The sequence below is a fragment of the Cibotium barometz genome, chromosome 3 (assembly GCF_041138505.1).
Source record: "Cibotium barometz isolate CiBa-2024 chromosome 3, ASM4113850v1, whole genome shotgun sequence".
NCBI classification, from domain to species: domain Eukaryota; kingdom Viridiplantae; phylum Streptophyta; class Polypodiopsida; order Cyatheales; family Cibotiaceae; genus Cibotium; species Cibotium barometz.
The window spans coordinates 46995702-47014107 of NC_141048.1; the positions used below are offsets into that span (position 1 = coordinate 46995702).

An 18406-nucleotide genomic window follows, 5' to 3' on the forward strand; every position below is an offset into this window, starting at 1 on the left:
CACTTCCTTCTGCTGGAATCAAGATTCACCCTATTTTTCACATCAATCGTTTAAAGGAATGTCTAGGTGAAGGTGATGAGATTGTCCCAGTGGAGGAGATCCCTAACCTTGAGGACATGACTAGGTATATTCCCCTAGAGCCCAAGTTGGTTCTGGATCAACGACGTATTAAACGGTCTCGGTATACTGTTTATTCAGAGTACTTGATCAAGTGGAAGGGACGGTTTGAGATCGAGGCTACGTGATGTATTGTTATTTAAAAGCCTTGATTTAATCTGCAAAAAGCAAATCTCAACAAAACTATGAGACATTGCTCATTTCATAGGGTTCTGATGTTAAGCCTTAGATAACGCCTTAAAGGACTTCTCTTGATTGAATTTGGTCAAATTTGGTACTGAATTTATGCTTGAACCCCTGATTTAGCTTTGTAGAAGCTTTTCCTAAGAAGTGAGAAATGTGAAAATCTTTGATATTCCTTGATGGAAAAATAAGCCTTTTGAAGCATTGTAAAGTTTGGGAGCTTTGATATGAAATCACATGCAACATTATGCAAATGACAATATAAAGTAGTACCATGCAATGTAATGCAATATACACATGGGATGTCTCTTGATTGGTGCATCTTCTTTGGGAATTGCTATTGAGAAACTATTCATCATTTATCCTTTCTTGGTTGTTGCTTGGACTACAAATAGAGTTTGTTAGTGTTGCTTTGTTTTGTTGGTTTGTGGATTGGGTTGATTGTTGATAGATATTGTCGATTTTCTGGCTTGGAAATTCGGCATCAAGTAACCGTGGTTCATCACTCGCCTTACAGTTATGTAGATATTGCCGGCATGAGGACTAAGGTTTGTCACTTTACCTAATGTAATGATTCTTTGAAATGATAGGAATATAGATTAAACAGTTTATGGAGCGTGATGATGGCATTGTGATGTTGTATAGTCAAAGTACATACAAAAGCTACTTACATGATTTGGTCTTGAAGATTATAATCCTGTTGCTACACCAGTAGAGACTGGTGCAAGACTTAATCTCTAGGACGTAGGTGAACCATTTGATGCATCACTTTATCAGCAGGCCATTGGGTGCGTCATCTATCTATGTAATACGAGGCCAAACATTCAGTTTAGGGTCTCCCAATTAGCAGGTTTATGGATAATCCCAAAAGTAAGCATTGGTAAGCTGCCTCATCTATCTATGTAATATACGAGGCCAAACATTCATCCATTTATGTAATATGAGGCCAAACATTCATCGATCTATGTAATACGAGGCCAAACATTCAGTTTAGGGTCTCCCAATTGAGCAAGTTTATGTACAATCCCAAAAGTAAGCATTGGTAAGCTGTCAAGCGAGTATTAAGATACTTATAGGGCACTCATCCCCTTGGTTTATTCTATGCTAAAGGGGGGTGATGTTCACCTACATGATTTTAGTGATTCTGATTGGTCTTGATGTTATGACACACGAGTGTCCACTAGTGGCTTTTTCTTTCACCTTGGTGATTCATGTATATCATGGCTCAACAAGAATAGTGTCCACATGAGTACTAGTGGCTTCTTCTTTCACCTTGGTGATTCATGTATATCATGGCTCAGCAAGAATAGTGGCCACTTCGAGCTATGAAGATGAGTACAAGAGGGAAGCTTTTACAGTGCAACTATGGAGTGTGTATGGCTTAGACGCCTTTTCGCAGATCTTGGTGTTAGATAACCCCCACCTCCATCTTCATTGATAACGAGAGTGCATTAGCTATTTTTTTGCGAGGAACCTAATGTTTCATGCTCGCAATCACATTGATGTGCATTATCATTATGTCAGGGAAAGGCTCATTGCAAAGGAGAGATGTTAGTCGTAACCTCTTTGGAGATGCCCATTATTTTATTACATGATATTTTATTTTAGATGCACCTTTTATTTATATCATTTACCAAGATTAATGTGTTTAATCACACTATGTGCGGTGGTATGATATGTTCAGGATTAATGTGTTTAATTAATTGTGTGCATTAACTATTATTATGTTTGATGTAGGCGAAGAATGAGTGGCGGATTATGTGTTAATCATGGGTGGAACATGTGTCGGACCACTATGAGATATTTAGAAGACATGTGAACACCTTTATGGTTTCATATTCAGGCATCTATATTTTTTGTAAGGCTAAGGCCTTATACCTTTATACATACCAAATAGTATTTTATACTTTTGGTAGGCCCAAGACTTTATATAATACTTGCTATATTTTTGTAGATCTTGCATGCTCATAAACTTAAAAGCACTTATTTGTGCTTTGTTTTTGGAATTATCTTTTTGAAAAGTAAGTGCTTCTTCTAATATATATAAGTACAAGGACTACACTCTACTCAGGGGAGATTTAACCCAATCTTGTGTCGATGGTGATCACTACTCTATTCTCAATCTCTCTCTTGTTTATTTTCTTTTGTTTATTAATGCTTATGCTTTTTATTTGTGCAAATATATGTTATGCTTTGGCTTTTTATGTTGAGAAATTAGAATTTTTTCTCCAAGAGTCTTAAGGGTCCTAACAGTGGTATCAAAGCCTAAGCAGTGGGATAAATATTTGCATATAATAATTGTCCTCACACTACTACTAGGAAAGTACCATTTGAGATAGTTTATGGTAAGGCTTTGCCTACTCCTACGACTAGACTTTCACATTCTATAGAGGCTGCAGATTCCTTTGTTAAAGACTTTGACCAAATTCATGAAGTAGTAAAGTTGAACATTCAAAAATCTCAAAAGAAATAGATGAAATACACTAATTATAAACATAAACATATTATCTTCAATGAAGGCGATTATATGCTTCTTTGTATTGAGAAAAGGAGACTAAAATCTATAGAGACCAACCCTATAGTTAAGTTAGCTCCTAGATTTTATGGACCTTTCAAGATAATACCAAAGATCAATGATAATACATATAAGTTGGAGTTACCTTCTACTTGGCATATTCATAACTCTTTTCATATTAGTCTTTTGAGACGTTTTAGAGGACCTTTACTATCTCATCCTACATTAGAACAACCTCTTGAATTGGTAGATGAAGAACATCTTGTGCTTGAGTCTATTATTAACCACCACTACTATAAACATGGGTAACACTTATGTTAAGTATCTTGTGACTTTCAAGAACCATCCTATTGATGAAGATGCTAAATGGATGCCAGAAAAGTTTTTCTATTCTTACCAAAATCTCATCCACTCTTATCATCCATGCAATTAAGGTCAATTGTGCAACTTGAGCTAGAGGGAATGTTAGTCATAACGCCTTTGGGGATGCCCATTATTTTATTTTGGGATATTTTATTTTGGATACACCTTATATTTATATCATTTTTACCGGGATTAAAGTGTTTAATCAAGTTATGTACACTGGTATGATATGGTTAGGATTATGTGTTTAATCAAACTGTGTGAACTGACTATTATTTTAGGTGAAGAATGAGTGGTAGATTATGTGTTAATCACAGGTGGATGAACCATTATGAGATATTTTGGAAGACATGTGATAGTATTTTATACTTTTGGTAGGCCCAAGACTTTATGTTAATGCTTGCTATATTTTTGTAGAGCTTGCATTCTCAAAAACTCAAAAGCACTTATTTGTGCTTTGTTTTTGGAATTATCTTTTTGAAAAGTAAGCGCTTTTTTAATACATATAAATATGGGAGAGTGGTACAAGAACCACACTCTACCTAGTGGAGATTCAACCCAACCTTGTGTGTCGACCGTGACCTCTACTCTATTCTCCATCTCTCTCTTGTTTCTTTTCTTTTGTTTATTAAGTTTTAAGCTTTTAATTGGTGCAAATATATGTTATGCTCTAATTTTATGTTGAGAAATTAGAATTCCTTCTCCAAGGGTCTTAAGGGTCATGACAAGAGATTAGCTTGGCTTATGTCTCTACACATGACAATGTGATAGATATATTCATGAAGGCTCTCTCATGAGAGAAGTTCAAAGCTTTCAGCTGGGGATTATCAACCACATGATCCCTATACATGTTCACATCATCACTATATGGGGGATTTGTAGCATTTATATGGTAGTGATGTGTGGACGTAGGCTAATAATGGGTCGAAACACTTTTTTCCTCTTTAAGAGGTTTTTTTCCCGAGCATATGTATGCACTCTTACGAGTGTGTAAGTGACCTTATCATGTCACTTCACTTGTACTTCACTTATTTACATCAATCTACTTGAGTGTTGTGCTTCCATCTATCTATCCTTGCTTGCTACATCTATGTGTGTGTTGCTACATTGATCTCCACTCTAATAAAGATTAGTGCACAACTTTCACAAGAGATGATAAGAACAAAATTTTCTTTATTGCTAGAAAAGTTACGATGGATATCATTACATACATAAGAATGTGCTATTACTAATTTAGGAAAAAGGATAACATTTTTAGAGTTTAGCAGGGTATACTACTAATTTAGGCAATTAGAAAAGGAAAAGGCTGCAATGTGACGAGTTTTCTTTTATATATCTCTATGATTTGTCTGGTTTTATAGTTGAAAAAGTAAAAAAGACATCAGCATTCTTAAGGACAAGGTTAAACTTTGGTTACGTTTCAACCAAGGTGAAATACACTAAATGTCTAATTTTTTCGAGCACTAGGTTGGAGGTTTTGCCATGAGTTCAAATTAGTGGCCAACCTTATCAACATAATCCCATCTTTGTTGCTCATCAAGAAGGATGGTGTGCTAGCCTAGTTGGTAAGAGTGTTTGGTTTCCTAGAGAACGACCGAGGGTTCAAACCTTGCTTGCAAGATTGTGTTGAGGCATTTTGTCAATGATTTATACATGGTGGTGTGTGCGTGTGTATTTTAAAGTGTGCTTGCACTTTAAATTTCCCTTGGGAAAAAATGATGGATGTGCAAATCCTCCCATGCCCCATGGATGGGCCTTGTGTGGACAATGTTGAAACCAACATCCATCATGTGTTACTATCCACATTCGATATGTGGATCTCCTAGTGTGTGTGGGGCCCAAAATCAGAGCCTTGCTAAGTGGGTAGCTAGTTTAGGCTCCCTAATTGCAAGGTGTTTCTAAAGATGTGCACATCCTCAAAATCACATGAATGACTGCCTTACATTCATCTATCAGTGTGTGTATCCCAAAATCAGAGTGGATGGTGGAGGGTACTTGATTGCAAGTTGGTTTGAAGAATTGCCCAAGATTGAATAAATGACTGCTTGAATGTACCCCAAAATCAGAGTGGATGGTGGAGGGTACTTGATTGCAAGTTGGTTTGAAGAATTGCCCAAGATTGCATAAATGACTGCTTGAATTTCCCAAGATTGAATAAATGACTGCTTGAATTTCCCAAGATTGAATAAATGACTGCTTGAATGTCATCTATCAAGTGTGTGCCCCAAAATCAGAGTGGATGGTGGAGGCTACTTGATTACAAGGTGGCTGGAATAGTTGCCCAAGATTGAATGAATGACTGCTTGAATGTCATCTATCAAGTGTGTACTCCAAAATTAGAGTGGATGGCAGAGGCTACTTGATTGCGAGGTGGTTTGAAGAATTGCCTAAGATTGAATTCCCCCTTTAGACTATGATTTAGACTTCTCAACAAAATTGTCCTATCTTGGCCACCTATCAAGAGGGGTAGAGCAGTTCGCAAAAAAAAAAAAGGACAAGGTTGGAATATAACCGGTTTTCTTTAAAACATTTCTATGATTTATAACTAAAAATGTTTTTTTTAAAGCATCGTTTTCTTAAGGGCAAGGTCAAACTTTGGTTGTGTTTCAACCAGGGCGAAATACACTAAATGTGAATTTTTTGAGCATGGGGATGGACATCTCAGTTTCTTGCCTCCCACCATGAGTACATATTCATATTGGGAATAAAATATTTAGTGGCCAACCTCACCAACACAACCCCATCTTTATTGCTCAGCAAGAAGGATGGCCAACAAGTGCTAGTGGTTTGCTAACAAATGATTGGGGGTTGAAACCTTGCTGTAGAGAATTGTGTTGAGGCATCTTCTTGTACATAATATACAAGTAGGTGACCCACGTGTTATAGCAGCCACACCATACAACAAAAAAACTTTCCCAAGCGTGAACCCAAGGGTGACGCAAGTGTGAAAAATTATACCTTCATTTCAAATTTCAGAAATCGAAAAATCCTCTTTTCTCCCAAGCCCCCTTTTCCCCTCTGGTTTGGCTACGTGGAGAGGGAGTAAGTTGTGTTTAATAAAGAGTAGATATATGGTGATGTGTGTGTGTGTGTGTGTGCGTGTTTCCATGTGCGTTTGCACCTTGGATTTTTCCTAGAGAAAAAAAGATGGATGGGAGACTCCTTGCACGCCCCATACTGCCCTCGTGTCCTCGGCCATTTGTTGGGTGTGGATACCCTAGTGTGTAGACACTCATAGTGGGTGATGGGTGTAACTGCCCTCGTGTCCCCGGCCATTTGTTGGGTGTGGATACCCTAGTGTGTAGACACTCATAGTGAAGTACAAATGGGTCATGGGTGGGCCTACGTGGAGAGGGAGTAAGTTGTGTTTAATAAAGAGTAGATATATGGTGATGTGTGTGTGTGTGTGTGCGTGTTTCCATGTGCATTTGCACCTTGGATTTTTCCTCGAGAAAAAAAGATGGATGGGAGACTCCTTGCATGCCCCATACCGCCCTCGTGTCCCCGGCCATTTGTTGGGTGTGGATACCCTAGTGTGTAGACACTCATACTGAAGTACAAATGGGTCATGGGTGGGCCTCGTGATTCCAACTATTGCTACAAAGACAGCCAAATGAATCCTTCGTCCAGGCTGGCCTCAAAAATCATGCCACCTATGAAGGACATTTTTTGCACTTCTACCATTCCAAATTGCACATCATACCGCATCGATTTAATATTTAATTAACAAGTTATTGAACTATTTATGTAATTGGAAGCCGCCCATCTTCTGCACAACTACACATGATCTCCTTCTCTATTTATGTCAAAATTTGATATTCTTCCTTATAGACCAATGGAAGATTGACATGTGGCAAGTCACGTATACACTATCTATTTATGCCAGAGTTTGATAAGTTTGGTTTTGAGCGAATGGGAGGGTGACATCTGGCAAAGAGAGGAAAATCTGTGCCACGAAAAAGCGAAGGATTTTGTCTCTCTCTGTGTCACACACACAGTCACAGACTCATACACAGTGCACGCATCTGGTGGGCAAGGCTTCTGGTCCTTGGGGCCGTGTCTTCATCACTCTGTTTTTCCCTGCTGGTGGGCATTGCGATTCCTAACAACCACGCGGTGGAACCTATCGCTCTTGACAAGCATTGCGCTGCAAACACTCCAGGAAAAAGTCTGCATGAAAGGGAGAGAAGGGCTTTCCCACGGTACCCAACCAACGCCCACCCTGCATTTCTAGGGTTTCCTGTGTGTGCCCCCTCTCTCTGTCCCCCTGCTGTACAGCTCTTCACAAGCCCACAGATTTTACTTTATACTTTTTGCCCCCCCCCACCCGCAGAGCTTGCTGTTTACTCTGTCATCTTTCAGAACACTGTCTTCTTTATCTCCTCCTTTTTTGCCACCATCTGGTCCATCTCTACCTACCCATTGTCGCCCATCCCATCATCGTTAGCCTTCCCTTCGTTCCCTCTCTTTTTCTGTCTGTGTGTCTCTCTACAACCTTTATGGTCACCGCCTTTATACCTTCATCTCTGCCGACAATTCACTACGAATTGGCCCCAGCCATGGCTCTTTTCAAGATCACGCCACCATAAGCAAGCAGTTTTCTGAACATTTTCACCATAACATTACACAGTCTGCACAGCTGGAGCTGCGGTTGCATAGTCATTTGTGGCGCATCCTTTGGAGTATTTGAAGGGCAATTGCAGTGTCTGGGAACAACCCATTATCAAGCTCACTAATGGGTTTCTTGCTGAGAAGCTAGATACTTCTCATTGTCAATCATGGGTATGTGATTCCCCCATCAGAACAGTTTGATCTTTACTCATCCCATTCATTTCAAGCTTCTGAATGCCTTCTAGCAGCACAGGCAGAGATCTCCCCTTTGCCATCTTTTGCCCAATTTGGATAAGCCCATCAACACAGTTTATCTAATGTGTGCTTCAAGTAGGGAAAATAGCCCTGGTGCTCATATGCCCATCAATATGGCTTTCAACACAGCCCAGCTGCCTTGTTACGCGTGCTTAACCTTTGATTAAGCTATGCCCATAAGAACAGCTTTTCAAGCTCCATGCTATATACAAGCATGCAGTCTGTTGTCAATCTTGAAATCTAATATGCCCATAATGTATCTTCTGTTCTAAACATCAAGCTTTGGATGTGGTTCCACTAGAGGCGCTGGATACCTCCTGCCACGAAAGGGACAATGCAGAACTTGGTAACATGCCAGTATGAGACCAAGCTCGCCGGAGTGTCCAGGCATGTGACCATCACATGGCTCAAAAATGCGAAGGGCCAAGGCCTCTGTGTGACTATTGATGACCCATCCTGCCAGTACACGTGCAAGGTGAAGATGAGGCCATGGTCCTTTTGGAAAAGGTATGGGGTGAAGAGCTTCGAGGTATGCGGCCACAAAGTTGAGGTTTTCTGGGACCTGTCTTGTGCAAAGTATGCATTTGGTCCAGAGCCCGAGCAAGGGTTCTATGTCGCTGTCGTGTGCTTTGAGGAGGTGGTTCTGCTGCTGGGTGATAAGACCAAAGAGGCTTACAAGCATATCAAAGCAAGGCCATCCATCATGGAAGCCACTCTCATATCAAGAAAAGAGCACGTCTTTGGGAACAAGCACTTCATCACAAAAGCCCAATTCGGTGAGTCAGGCAAAGCCCACGACATTGTCATAGAATGCCAGACCAATGCACCCAAGGACCCTTACTTGTGTATCACAGTAGACAAACAATTGGTGGTCCAAGTGAAGAACTTGGAGTGGAAGTTCCGGGGCAACCAGACAGTGTTTGTAGATGGGACCCCAGTAGAGGTGTTCTGGGATGTGCACAATTGGATCTTCAATTCTGCCCGCAGTGCGAGTAACGCCAATGCTGTTTTCATCTTTCAAGCTTGCATTGGATCTGAGAAGTCTCTCAACAGCAAATCCAGTTCAATGAAGTGGTTTGGAGACCTCAATGGCAGTATCTCTGTGATGAAACTAGCTGGTGCTAGAAGCTTAAGGTCCACCCATGATCTGGTTGGCTTGACTGGCTCCTCTTTGATGCTACATGCATGGAAGAGTGAGTAACAGGCAAGCCTCTTCACCGGCTGAAGAAGTTCACCAGCATTTTGCACTTGGAATGTTGGACAAATTCAAATTGCAAGCTTCTTCTGTTATTCAGGCTCCTCGTCATACATGTTGTATCATCATCATCCTGCATGATGCATGGAGGTATTGTTAATAATGGCAAGCTCTTCATCAGCTGGCACGGAGGACCTGCTAAAATATGGCAAGCTTCACTTCTTCCGGCATGGAGGACCTGATCGAAATGGCAAGATCTTCCATTGGTATGCATGTAGACCTTGTACAAGTGGCAAGCCTCATCGACTCATCAAAACACTCATCATTGATTGGTATGCATGTGGATTTTGCACAAGTGGCAGGCCTCATCAATTCATCAAAACACTCATCATTTTCGGTGCATGTGTGTATGTAGGTACCACATGCTTTGAAAGGTCACTACTCTGGCATTCTCTTCATTCATTCTACCCGTAATTTGGGAGTTAGTAATAAGTTAGATTTGCTGATTTGAAGCTTTGTGAGGAAACCCTCTTGGAGTGAAGATTGCACTTTGGTTCTGGTTAAGTTTGGGTCCATTGGTATGTTGTTCTGTGCCATATTTGCACACAAGCAGATTTCTTTCAAAGTGTTTGTTTTGCGGCCAATTTTTATATTAATCTTTGCTATCCAAAGGAGTGCAATTTTCCTAACCAGCTAATGTGTGTGCGTGAATGCCATGGCAAAGTGTGCTTGGTTTTTATATGAAGTTTTGTCTACTAAGGTGATGCTTCTTTATGTACAAACTTCAATCTACTCTTGGCACTAGTGATGTGAGAGAGAGTGTCATGGCGTATAGACTATGCTATGCATGATGGAGTTGATGATTTGAAGCTTTGTGAATAGGCTTAAACGGAGTCAGGAGCATAGCCCTGCTATACATGATCAAGTTGATGATTTGAAGCTTTGTTAGTAGACGCTCATGGAATCAAGATTGCATGAAGTCATGGTTGCATTGTGAGATTTGGATTCTTTCTTAGAATAATATATTACTCTTTATCATTTTCAAAGCATTAGACATAGGATCAGTGGTGACCAATTCATGGTCAAATATGTGGATACATACACAAATTTGTGTTTATAGCCTTTGCATACATACACGTGTGTGTGTGTGTGTGTGAGAGAGAGAGAGAGAGAGAGAGAGAGAGAGAGAGAGAGAGAGAGAGACTCCAAGAGATTATTTTGTAACACATCATTGCAACTACTTAACACTAGGAAGCTTAATGTGATGGGTGGGGGAAATGGTTATGGATGGAAATGGCTCATTGTTGGTGATCTTTGCAAGGTAGAACTTTACTAGGTTTAGTGATTATTTCTATTTCAACGAGTGTTATCTTTGGTCAATATTGAAAACAAAAGGAATAATTTTTAGAATTATATGCACAATTTGTATTTTACTATCTATTATTGACAGAATGATATCTTTTCAACCTCAAAGGAAAATTTACAAAAGTAGCTCTATCCCCACACAATCCATGAGTTATTAAAAAGAGCGAGGGGGTCTAGGGAGCTTGATGGGGCACAATGGTGATGGGTGCTCACATGAATAGTTTGAAGTTGAAATTGTGTGAGTTTGGAATTTTTATCTCTAGTTGCATATATAATTGTGCATCCCAATATAGAATTTGTATCTCTTGTTGCATGTATAATTGTGCATCATGATATATATAGGCCCCTAATTTCATGTTTATGAGGTTTTAACATCCTTGTGAGGAAATTGGTAGAACATATTCTTTTCTTTATTAAAATTTACTCATTTAAGGATACAAATTTGAGGTATAATCAACACATTGGCAATCTAAATTGGTAAGTATTATCGCTTGCAAAGGTACACCCATAAAACAATTGACTTCAATATATCACATGATAAGGTGCATGACATTGTTTGTTTATTAGCACTTATTCACCACTATCTTTTATTGGCTCTAGGCATGGTAAGAGGGAGCATAATGGAGGAGGGATGTTATAAAGAGAGTGTTGACATATGGGTAGGGTCAAGGATGATGGGAAAAGCTATGCAAATGATATGGTGAATTTTCTAAAGGCTAACATCTATGATGGGGCTCACTTAAGCTAAATGAAACTAAGAGTGAGAAGCAAATGAAATGCTTTGGAGGCTTATCAAGAAATAGAGTGACAATGTGGGGCTATGAACTTATCCCTTCTCTACATTTGTGGCCTCTCAATTAAAATAGCTTAGCATTGAGGATTAGGGCATTTTCCTTTGACAAGTGTAATGCTTGTATGCACAATCATTTGGAGAAGATGCAATAACAAGTTACATGTGAAAACTTGGTGGTGGCACATCCTTAGCTCTATAGAACATGCAAGGGATGCACTAGCAGTTTGAGTAAAAATCTATGAGTGGGATTTCCCAAGTGTGCTTGCCCACAAATTCATTCTCAAAATTATATATAGTCTCTTCTACTCTACCATCTTTGGATACTACTTATTACTAAAATGCTAAACACATAGTTAAATAAACGACTACAATTATCAACTCAATATACTCCTTTCTTGATAAATCAAAATTTTGATACGACAACACTCCATTGTCCAATTCACCTCTTACTTCATACATTAATCAATTTTTATAATGTAGAACACCATCGCCCAATTCACTCCTTACTTGATACATTAATCATTTTTTAATGATGGTAATCCATGGATGGATGTAGACCACCATTGCGTCCCTTTAATTTCCAAGTAACTGAAGTATGACCAAATAGTACTCTATACTTCAAAATCTAAGAATGAGAAAAACACCATGGAGTTCAGGAAAACACCCTAGATATCTAAGAATGAGAAAAACACCATGGAGTTCAAAATCTAAGAATGAGAAAAACACCATGGAGTTCAGGAAAACATCCTAGATATCCTTGAATCAATAGTTTTTTCCCCAAAACACCACATGAAATTGATGTTACAAGAGCATCCAACTAACCAATGTTGAATATGTGAATATGTAGAAAATAAAGCTGAAAGGATAACGTCTTGAAAACACCACATGAAATTAATGTTACAAGAGCATCCTACTAACCTCTCATGACAATGTTGAATATGTTGATATGTAGAAAACAAAGCTAAAAGGATAACATCATCCATGTTATTTCCGTGTCTTCATTTATTCTCTAATGGGCATAATTTATAGATTCCCCCACATCATAGTGGTAGTTCCTCAAAAAGGGCCTCAAGGTTCCACAACACCATGTAAATATTCACCAATTGGAATGGCTTATAGATTCCCTCACATCATGGTGCTACACCCTCAAAAAGGGACTCAAGTAGCCCTTGCCTATACCCTTGTTATTTCAAGGATAAGACACAAACAACCAGAATGCAATGGTGCCTTCATACTTGATCAAGGGTGGATTCGAAGCTCTAAGATCAAGCCATCCATTTGGTAAATGAACTGCATGATCAATAGCATGTAAGATGCTCCTTGCCAATGACTCTTCATTATGGCCCACCTTTTCTAATCCATTTAGAGTAAGAAGATAAGGGTACGTAGTGGTTCAACATGTCACTATCAAGGCCTTGTTCAAGGTAGAGTCTAACTACATTAGCTTTGGTTTTGTGCATTAGCTTTGGCTTTGTGGAAAATTGCCATTGCACAAATTCTTTTGAGAGAAAGTATATGGAAATCATAAGCCTAGGAGAAAAGTAATAGAGGACATAATATTCAATGAATGCCACATATGTTGCCAAGGACCCAAAGCTAAAATCAAATAGCCTTTGATCAAATAATACATTTACACCATGACCAATTTTGTCCTCAATGTACTATGGCTTTCAAGTCCTACCAACAAGGACACAACAAGCCTCAAGGACTCATGCCATTATGTGATCCATTATACCAACCAACATACATGTAAACATCATTAATGCCTATCTAGAGTAATCCATAACTACCACAAAAACAACCGAGGAGTAGGTGATATGGTAAACAAAAGTGAGTTCCACATGGGTTCCCCACAAACCTAGTTACATTCAAGGTCTAGTCCACATTCCAAGCGCATTAATTTGAATTTTGCTCATTCTTCTCCCCTTCAACTCCTAGACGGAATATACACACGTCTTTGTAGTTTGACCAAATTCTTTTTTCCTAATGCAATGTAGATTAGCACACAATGTACCCTACTTGCTTTCGTTGAAAAAGTGGCCTACACAATCTTGGCATGTAGAGTAATCCATAACTACCACAAAAACAACCAAGGAGTAGGTGATATGGTAAACAAAAGTGAGTTCCACATGGGTTCGCCACAAACCTAGTTGCGTTCAAGGTCTAGTCCACATTCCAAGCGCATTAATTGGAATTTTGCTCATTCTTCTCCCCTTCAACTCCTAGATGGAATATACACGTCTTTGTACTTTTTGACCAAATTCTTTTTTCCTAATGCAATGTAGATTAGCACACAATGTCTTGTTTTCGTTGAAAAAGTGGCCTACACAATCTTGGCATGTTGAGTCTTTTTTATCATCATATCAATGTAATTCATAATATTTTGTCTATCTAACAAATCACAAACAAATAAACCAACTCAATGATGTACACCATAAAATTAAATTGAAAACCCGATTCTATGCTATTATTCTCACAAGATAGTGATAGTGCATGAGTGGCTATGCATACATAAGTATCTATTCTTAAAAACAAGTGATTGGAAAAATTATAATCCCACAATCTTGCTTATAACATATTTAAACTTTAGACTAAGAAAAAGCTATTATAGAAAACCACATAGAACATCATTAACTCAAGTCATGAACACTTTGATTTTTTGGGTGACTACTTTTTTTAGATGTCTCAATCCGTATTCTTAACATACTACTTCTTGGCTATGACCCTTTCCTCAAATTGTGTCTGTTACTACTCCATAAGAGTTTTCTAGGCTCCTACATTCAATCTACACTCATCCTTTGTATGCCTTCTCCTTTATAAATATACCTCCAAAGCATCATGGGAATCGATTTCTCTTGTATTCCACCACTATCATGTCAAAACCAAGGGATCAAAGAGCACCCTTCATTATAGTGTGGAGTACTAGTGTGTGGAATGATAGGTGACTAAATTAATTGATTAAAGTATGTATTTAATAGCATTCAAATCCTAATATGTTGGCATGGCTAATCCTAATACGTTGGCATGACTAATCCTAATATGCTGGCATGACGAATTCTAATATACTGGCATGAGTAATTCATACACACACACAAATAAAAATATATCAATGTTTGTGGAAGGCTAAAATCACCTATGCGACACAATACATATTATCAAGATCATGTTGGTCTTGATCTAAATCAATGATCTAGCAAAAAACAACATCCTACTAATAAACTAGTACTAAGGCTTTTTCAAAAATCATATGGTTGCGGTTTTTGAGTGTTGGTTTAGATGCATGAAAATCTCCAATAAGAGATTTGCCCTCACAATAGACTGCCCACTTGCCTTCTTCCTGAGTTATTCTAACTTTGACTAATTCTACATTCTTTTCCTTGAGTTACATTAGGCTTAATTCCTCTACAATTTCTATCTTTGTGCTTATAAGTTATTTCCAATATTATTTGGATATTGTATGGTTACCTTAATATCATGAAACTTTGGCAACAAATACTAGCTCCCCGACTTCACAAGGTTAAGCATCCAAGTCCCCCTCCTCGTCTCCATTCATGTGTTATCCGTTGGGTAAACAACCTAACTTCCATTGTGACTTCTAATTTGATGTGTTCTCTCAAATCTTCCTTGACCACCACAAGCTTGGTGCTATTGACAATCTTTCTTCATTTGTTCTTTACAATAATTTATTATTTTTGGGCTCCCAATGGCTAGGCTTGGATAGTTTTTTCTAGAAATTTAAGTCAATCTTCTACTTCATGAAGCCACATGTTTAGTGCCATTCTCTTCTCACAATTTATTGATTTTCCCAAGGAGGTAAATATGCCACTCTGTTAACCTATGGCGGACATTGAGACGTATTACTTTTTACGTCATATAATTATTTTACGTATTTTGAGTCATGGGCCGAGCTTGTTGGCACCACATGTTAAGGGTAAAGAGATTGGGTGATCACCGATGAGAGGCGCACCTCGAATTTCATCAGGATAAGGGTTAGGATCGACCGGCCATGTGTGGGCGCCCATGTGTGAACGGCCAAGTCACATATAAAAGTCAAATGTAACCTAAAACCTCTCATTCTCTAAGTGTTGAATACAAGGAGTGCTCTTGCTTCATCTTCTCTTTCTCCTTCTCCAGCGTGTGTGTGTGTGAGAGAGAGAGAGGGGGAGAGAGTGTGTAGCGATAGAGCATTGCGTGGCGGCGACGGCGGCGGTTCATCGCGGCGCGAGAATCCTTCACGACAGGCGGTCTGAGCGGTGAGTGACACACCATTGCTCCTTGTTTTGAGCTTGCTGGTTTCCTGGTTGTGTGCTTGCAGACATTCGTGGCTCGCACATGGTGCTTGGCAAGTCCCTAGCTCCGACACGTGCCACAAAAGCGCACATTTTTGGCGCCGTTGTCGGGGAATTGCCCTGTACCAAGCTCCAGATGCAGCTCGGGCTGCTGCTTGAAGTCTATTTTATCCTGCAGAGGAAAGGCAAAGAGAGGCGTGTTTGTGTGTTTGCTACTGTTCTTCAGTCACATTTCAGTTCTGTTTTCTTCATTTCCTGCACATATCAATTCTGTGTGTTAGCTGTTAGTGTGTGCGTGCACGCGTCAGAGGACAGAAGAGTTGTTGCACGCTGTGCTACGGTGCTGGCAGCTCTGTAGTAGAGGGCGCCACGGCGGCCAGCCCCAAGTGCACATGAGCTAAAACATTATCCTTAAGTTTTTTTAAAATCTTTGAGAATATTTTCCCAAAATTTAAAAAAAAAACGCATGGAAAGAAATTTTTTTATTGAAAAAAAGTTGAAAAAGAAAAAACCCCCAATTGATCCCGACCCCGGCCTCGGTCTTTTGATATATAATATAGGAGAGTGAGCCTCCATAGCTTTCTCTCAAGTGAGAGCTTACAAGTGAGAGCTTAAGGGGAGTGAAGCTTTCTATATAGTCTACCCCCCATGGACAAAGCCTTTACCTTTCCCCCCACAGGTGCACAAATAGAGTGTTCTGAGGGCCACAGGAGCCCCGGATAGGCGAACACTGTGCTGTAAAGCACGCTAGGACCCCTTGAACGATACGCTCATCTTGAGCTATCACACGCCTTAGTCCAGTTTTGACCATAAGTAAGGGGGTAAAAAAGGGTTGAAAACAAGACAAAAACAAGTAAAAACGGGGTGCGAAACACCTGAGAAACCACTTGTGTGGGCTTCAAGGGTAGTTACCAACGCCCGTAGGATACCCACGTCACATGCATCTATGCTCTGGTCGGGTGCTAGAGTCTGAGCAACTAGAAAGCGTTTCAGTTTATGCAGGCTCACACCATCCCTCCATGTTAGCATCTTGGCCTTCAGTTGGAACCCAAGGAAGTGCAACCCAAGATCTACGAATAGCGGCTAGTGACTAGTCCTCTAACTCAAGTCATGGAAGGGCATCCTACCCACCAGAACTCTAAGGAAGCAAGACAAAACGTGCCAGTTTGGACCCCATAACCCGGATCTAGCATGTTTAGTAATCTAATAGAGACTTTTAGTAGAGCTACGCGCTCTGAATCTGCGACAAGTGAAGTAAACGAAGGAGGTGGGGAAGTAGATTCGCCATTCACATCTCATGTAGACCCTGCCCTCCCAAAGAGTGTCCATGTGGATATTCTACCCACTTCATTTAATGAAGGCCTTACTGAGCTACCACCTTCTGACGCTCTTCCTAAAGTAGAGGCCCCTAGAAGTCAAACCACAAGAAGTGACATTGCGTCCACTTCGAGAGAACCTTTTGGCATGCCAAGTTTGGATGGGATATTTCTCAATTGGGAATATGACCTACACACGGAGACTCTGACTGACCTATACACGGGTTACACATACCATGTAGGTTGGTTAGAAGTCATACGATCTACATCTAGTGCCACCAATCTAGATGAACAACAACAAATGATATGTGAAGTTATCCATAGAATTATCCAATTCGAGAGGCAGAATAGGGGAGTGACCCTAGTTTCAACTGGCCCTATGAGATTTTTGGATATGGGCAAGGCTAAACAACCAACCCTGTTGCAATTGGAGACTCCCTCGGTGAGTCCCGTAGATCCTTCGTATGTTGTTTCGCCTAGAGTCTCAATGCAGGTTGAGCCCACGAGTAGTAACTTTAGCTTTCCAACTTTGGCTCAACTTTCCATTAGGGAATCCACAATGCCTACTCCGATGATGAGCATGACGAAAAGTGCACCCGTTACCACTGTAGTTAGTACAACACCGCTATCTAGTGGTACAATACCTACAATAGTGCATACCAGTGCATATCGACCATATGTACCTATCGCTACTCATGCTCATGTAGCTCCTACGCCTCCTGTTATGCCAATGGCGTATGCTCCACGAATGCCTTATCAGAACCCTTATCCAAGAGGAGCTATGCCTAGTCACATATCATATCCTCCGTCAGCTGCATACATACCAAGACCAATGCCAACTCCTGTCAACCAGGCCATCCCAAAAGTCTCTCCACCAGCTATGCCTGCTCACTTAGGTGATCTAGCAACGTTTGCTCAAACGATCGGATGATCTATTGCGGAAAACATGCGTGGCATACCTGAGAGAGAGCCTAGAAGCAAGGCGGTACAAGTTGCCAAGCTCACTCAGAACTTCAGTGGTAACGAAGATGTTAGGAAGCACATTGAAGTTTTTGAACACGTGTGTGATTCCTTGGAAGAGCACAATGAGCTACATAAGTGTAAAGCCTTAGGCTTAACCTTGAGTGGAAAAGCCAGAGATTGGTATCGAACTTTAAGGGTTGAAGAGTGTACTCACTATCCCACTCTCAAGAGATTGTTCTTGAAAGAATACATACGTGAGGGTGTGCTTTGGGGGGTAGCATCTCAACTCCAAAAAGCTGAACGCGAGGAAGGAGAGTCAGTGAGAGACGTTATTAGTCGACTAAAGCATCTAAATTCTCACTGTATTCCCGATGAGCGCTTCAATAACAACCAACTTCTTGATAGATTCATCTGAGGATTGCGCCACGAGGACATGTATAA

At 40.0% G+C, this 18406-nt stretch overlaps 1 protein-coding gene across 2 annotated transcripts; it reads left to right on the forward strand.

Annotated features, from left to right (window-relative positions):
• The first annotated feature begins 7190 nt into the window (after positions 1-7190).
• Positions 7191-9913, forward strand: LOC147640154 (uncharacterized). Of its 2 annotated transcripts, none has more exons than XM_086777926.1 (2): positions 7191-9571; positions 9655-9913. In XM_086777926.1, exon 1 carries the CDS (start codon positions 8379-8381, stop codon positions 9243-9245), a length of 867 nt encoding a protein of 288 aa, XP_086634052.1. In that variant the 5' UTR covers positions 7191-8378; the 3' UTR covers positions 9246-9571; positions 9655-9913. The 2 variants fall into 2 exon arrangements, with proteins under 2 accessions (XP_086634052.1, XP_086634057.1); XM_086777931.1 differs by having other exon boundaries at positions 7191-9505.
• Positions 9914-18406: the final 8493 nt, after the last annotated feature.

Bases quoted from the DNA above. Each gene is read 5' to 3' on its own strand.
- LOC147640154 (XM_086777926.1), top strand. From the start codon at position 8,379: ATGCAGAACTTGGTAACATGCCAGTATGAGACCAAGCTCGCCGGAGTG.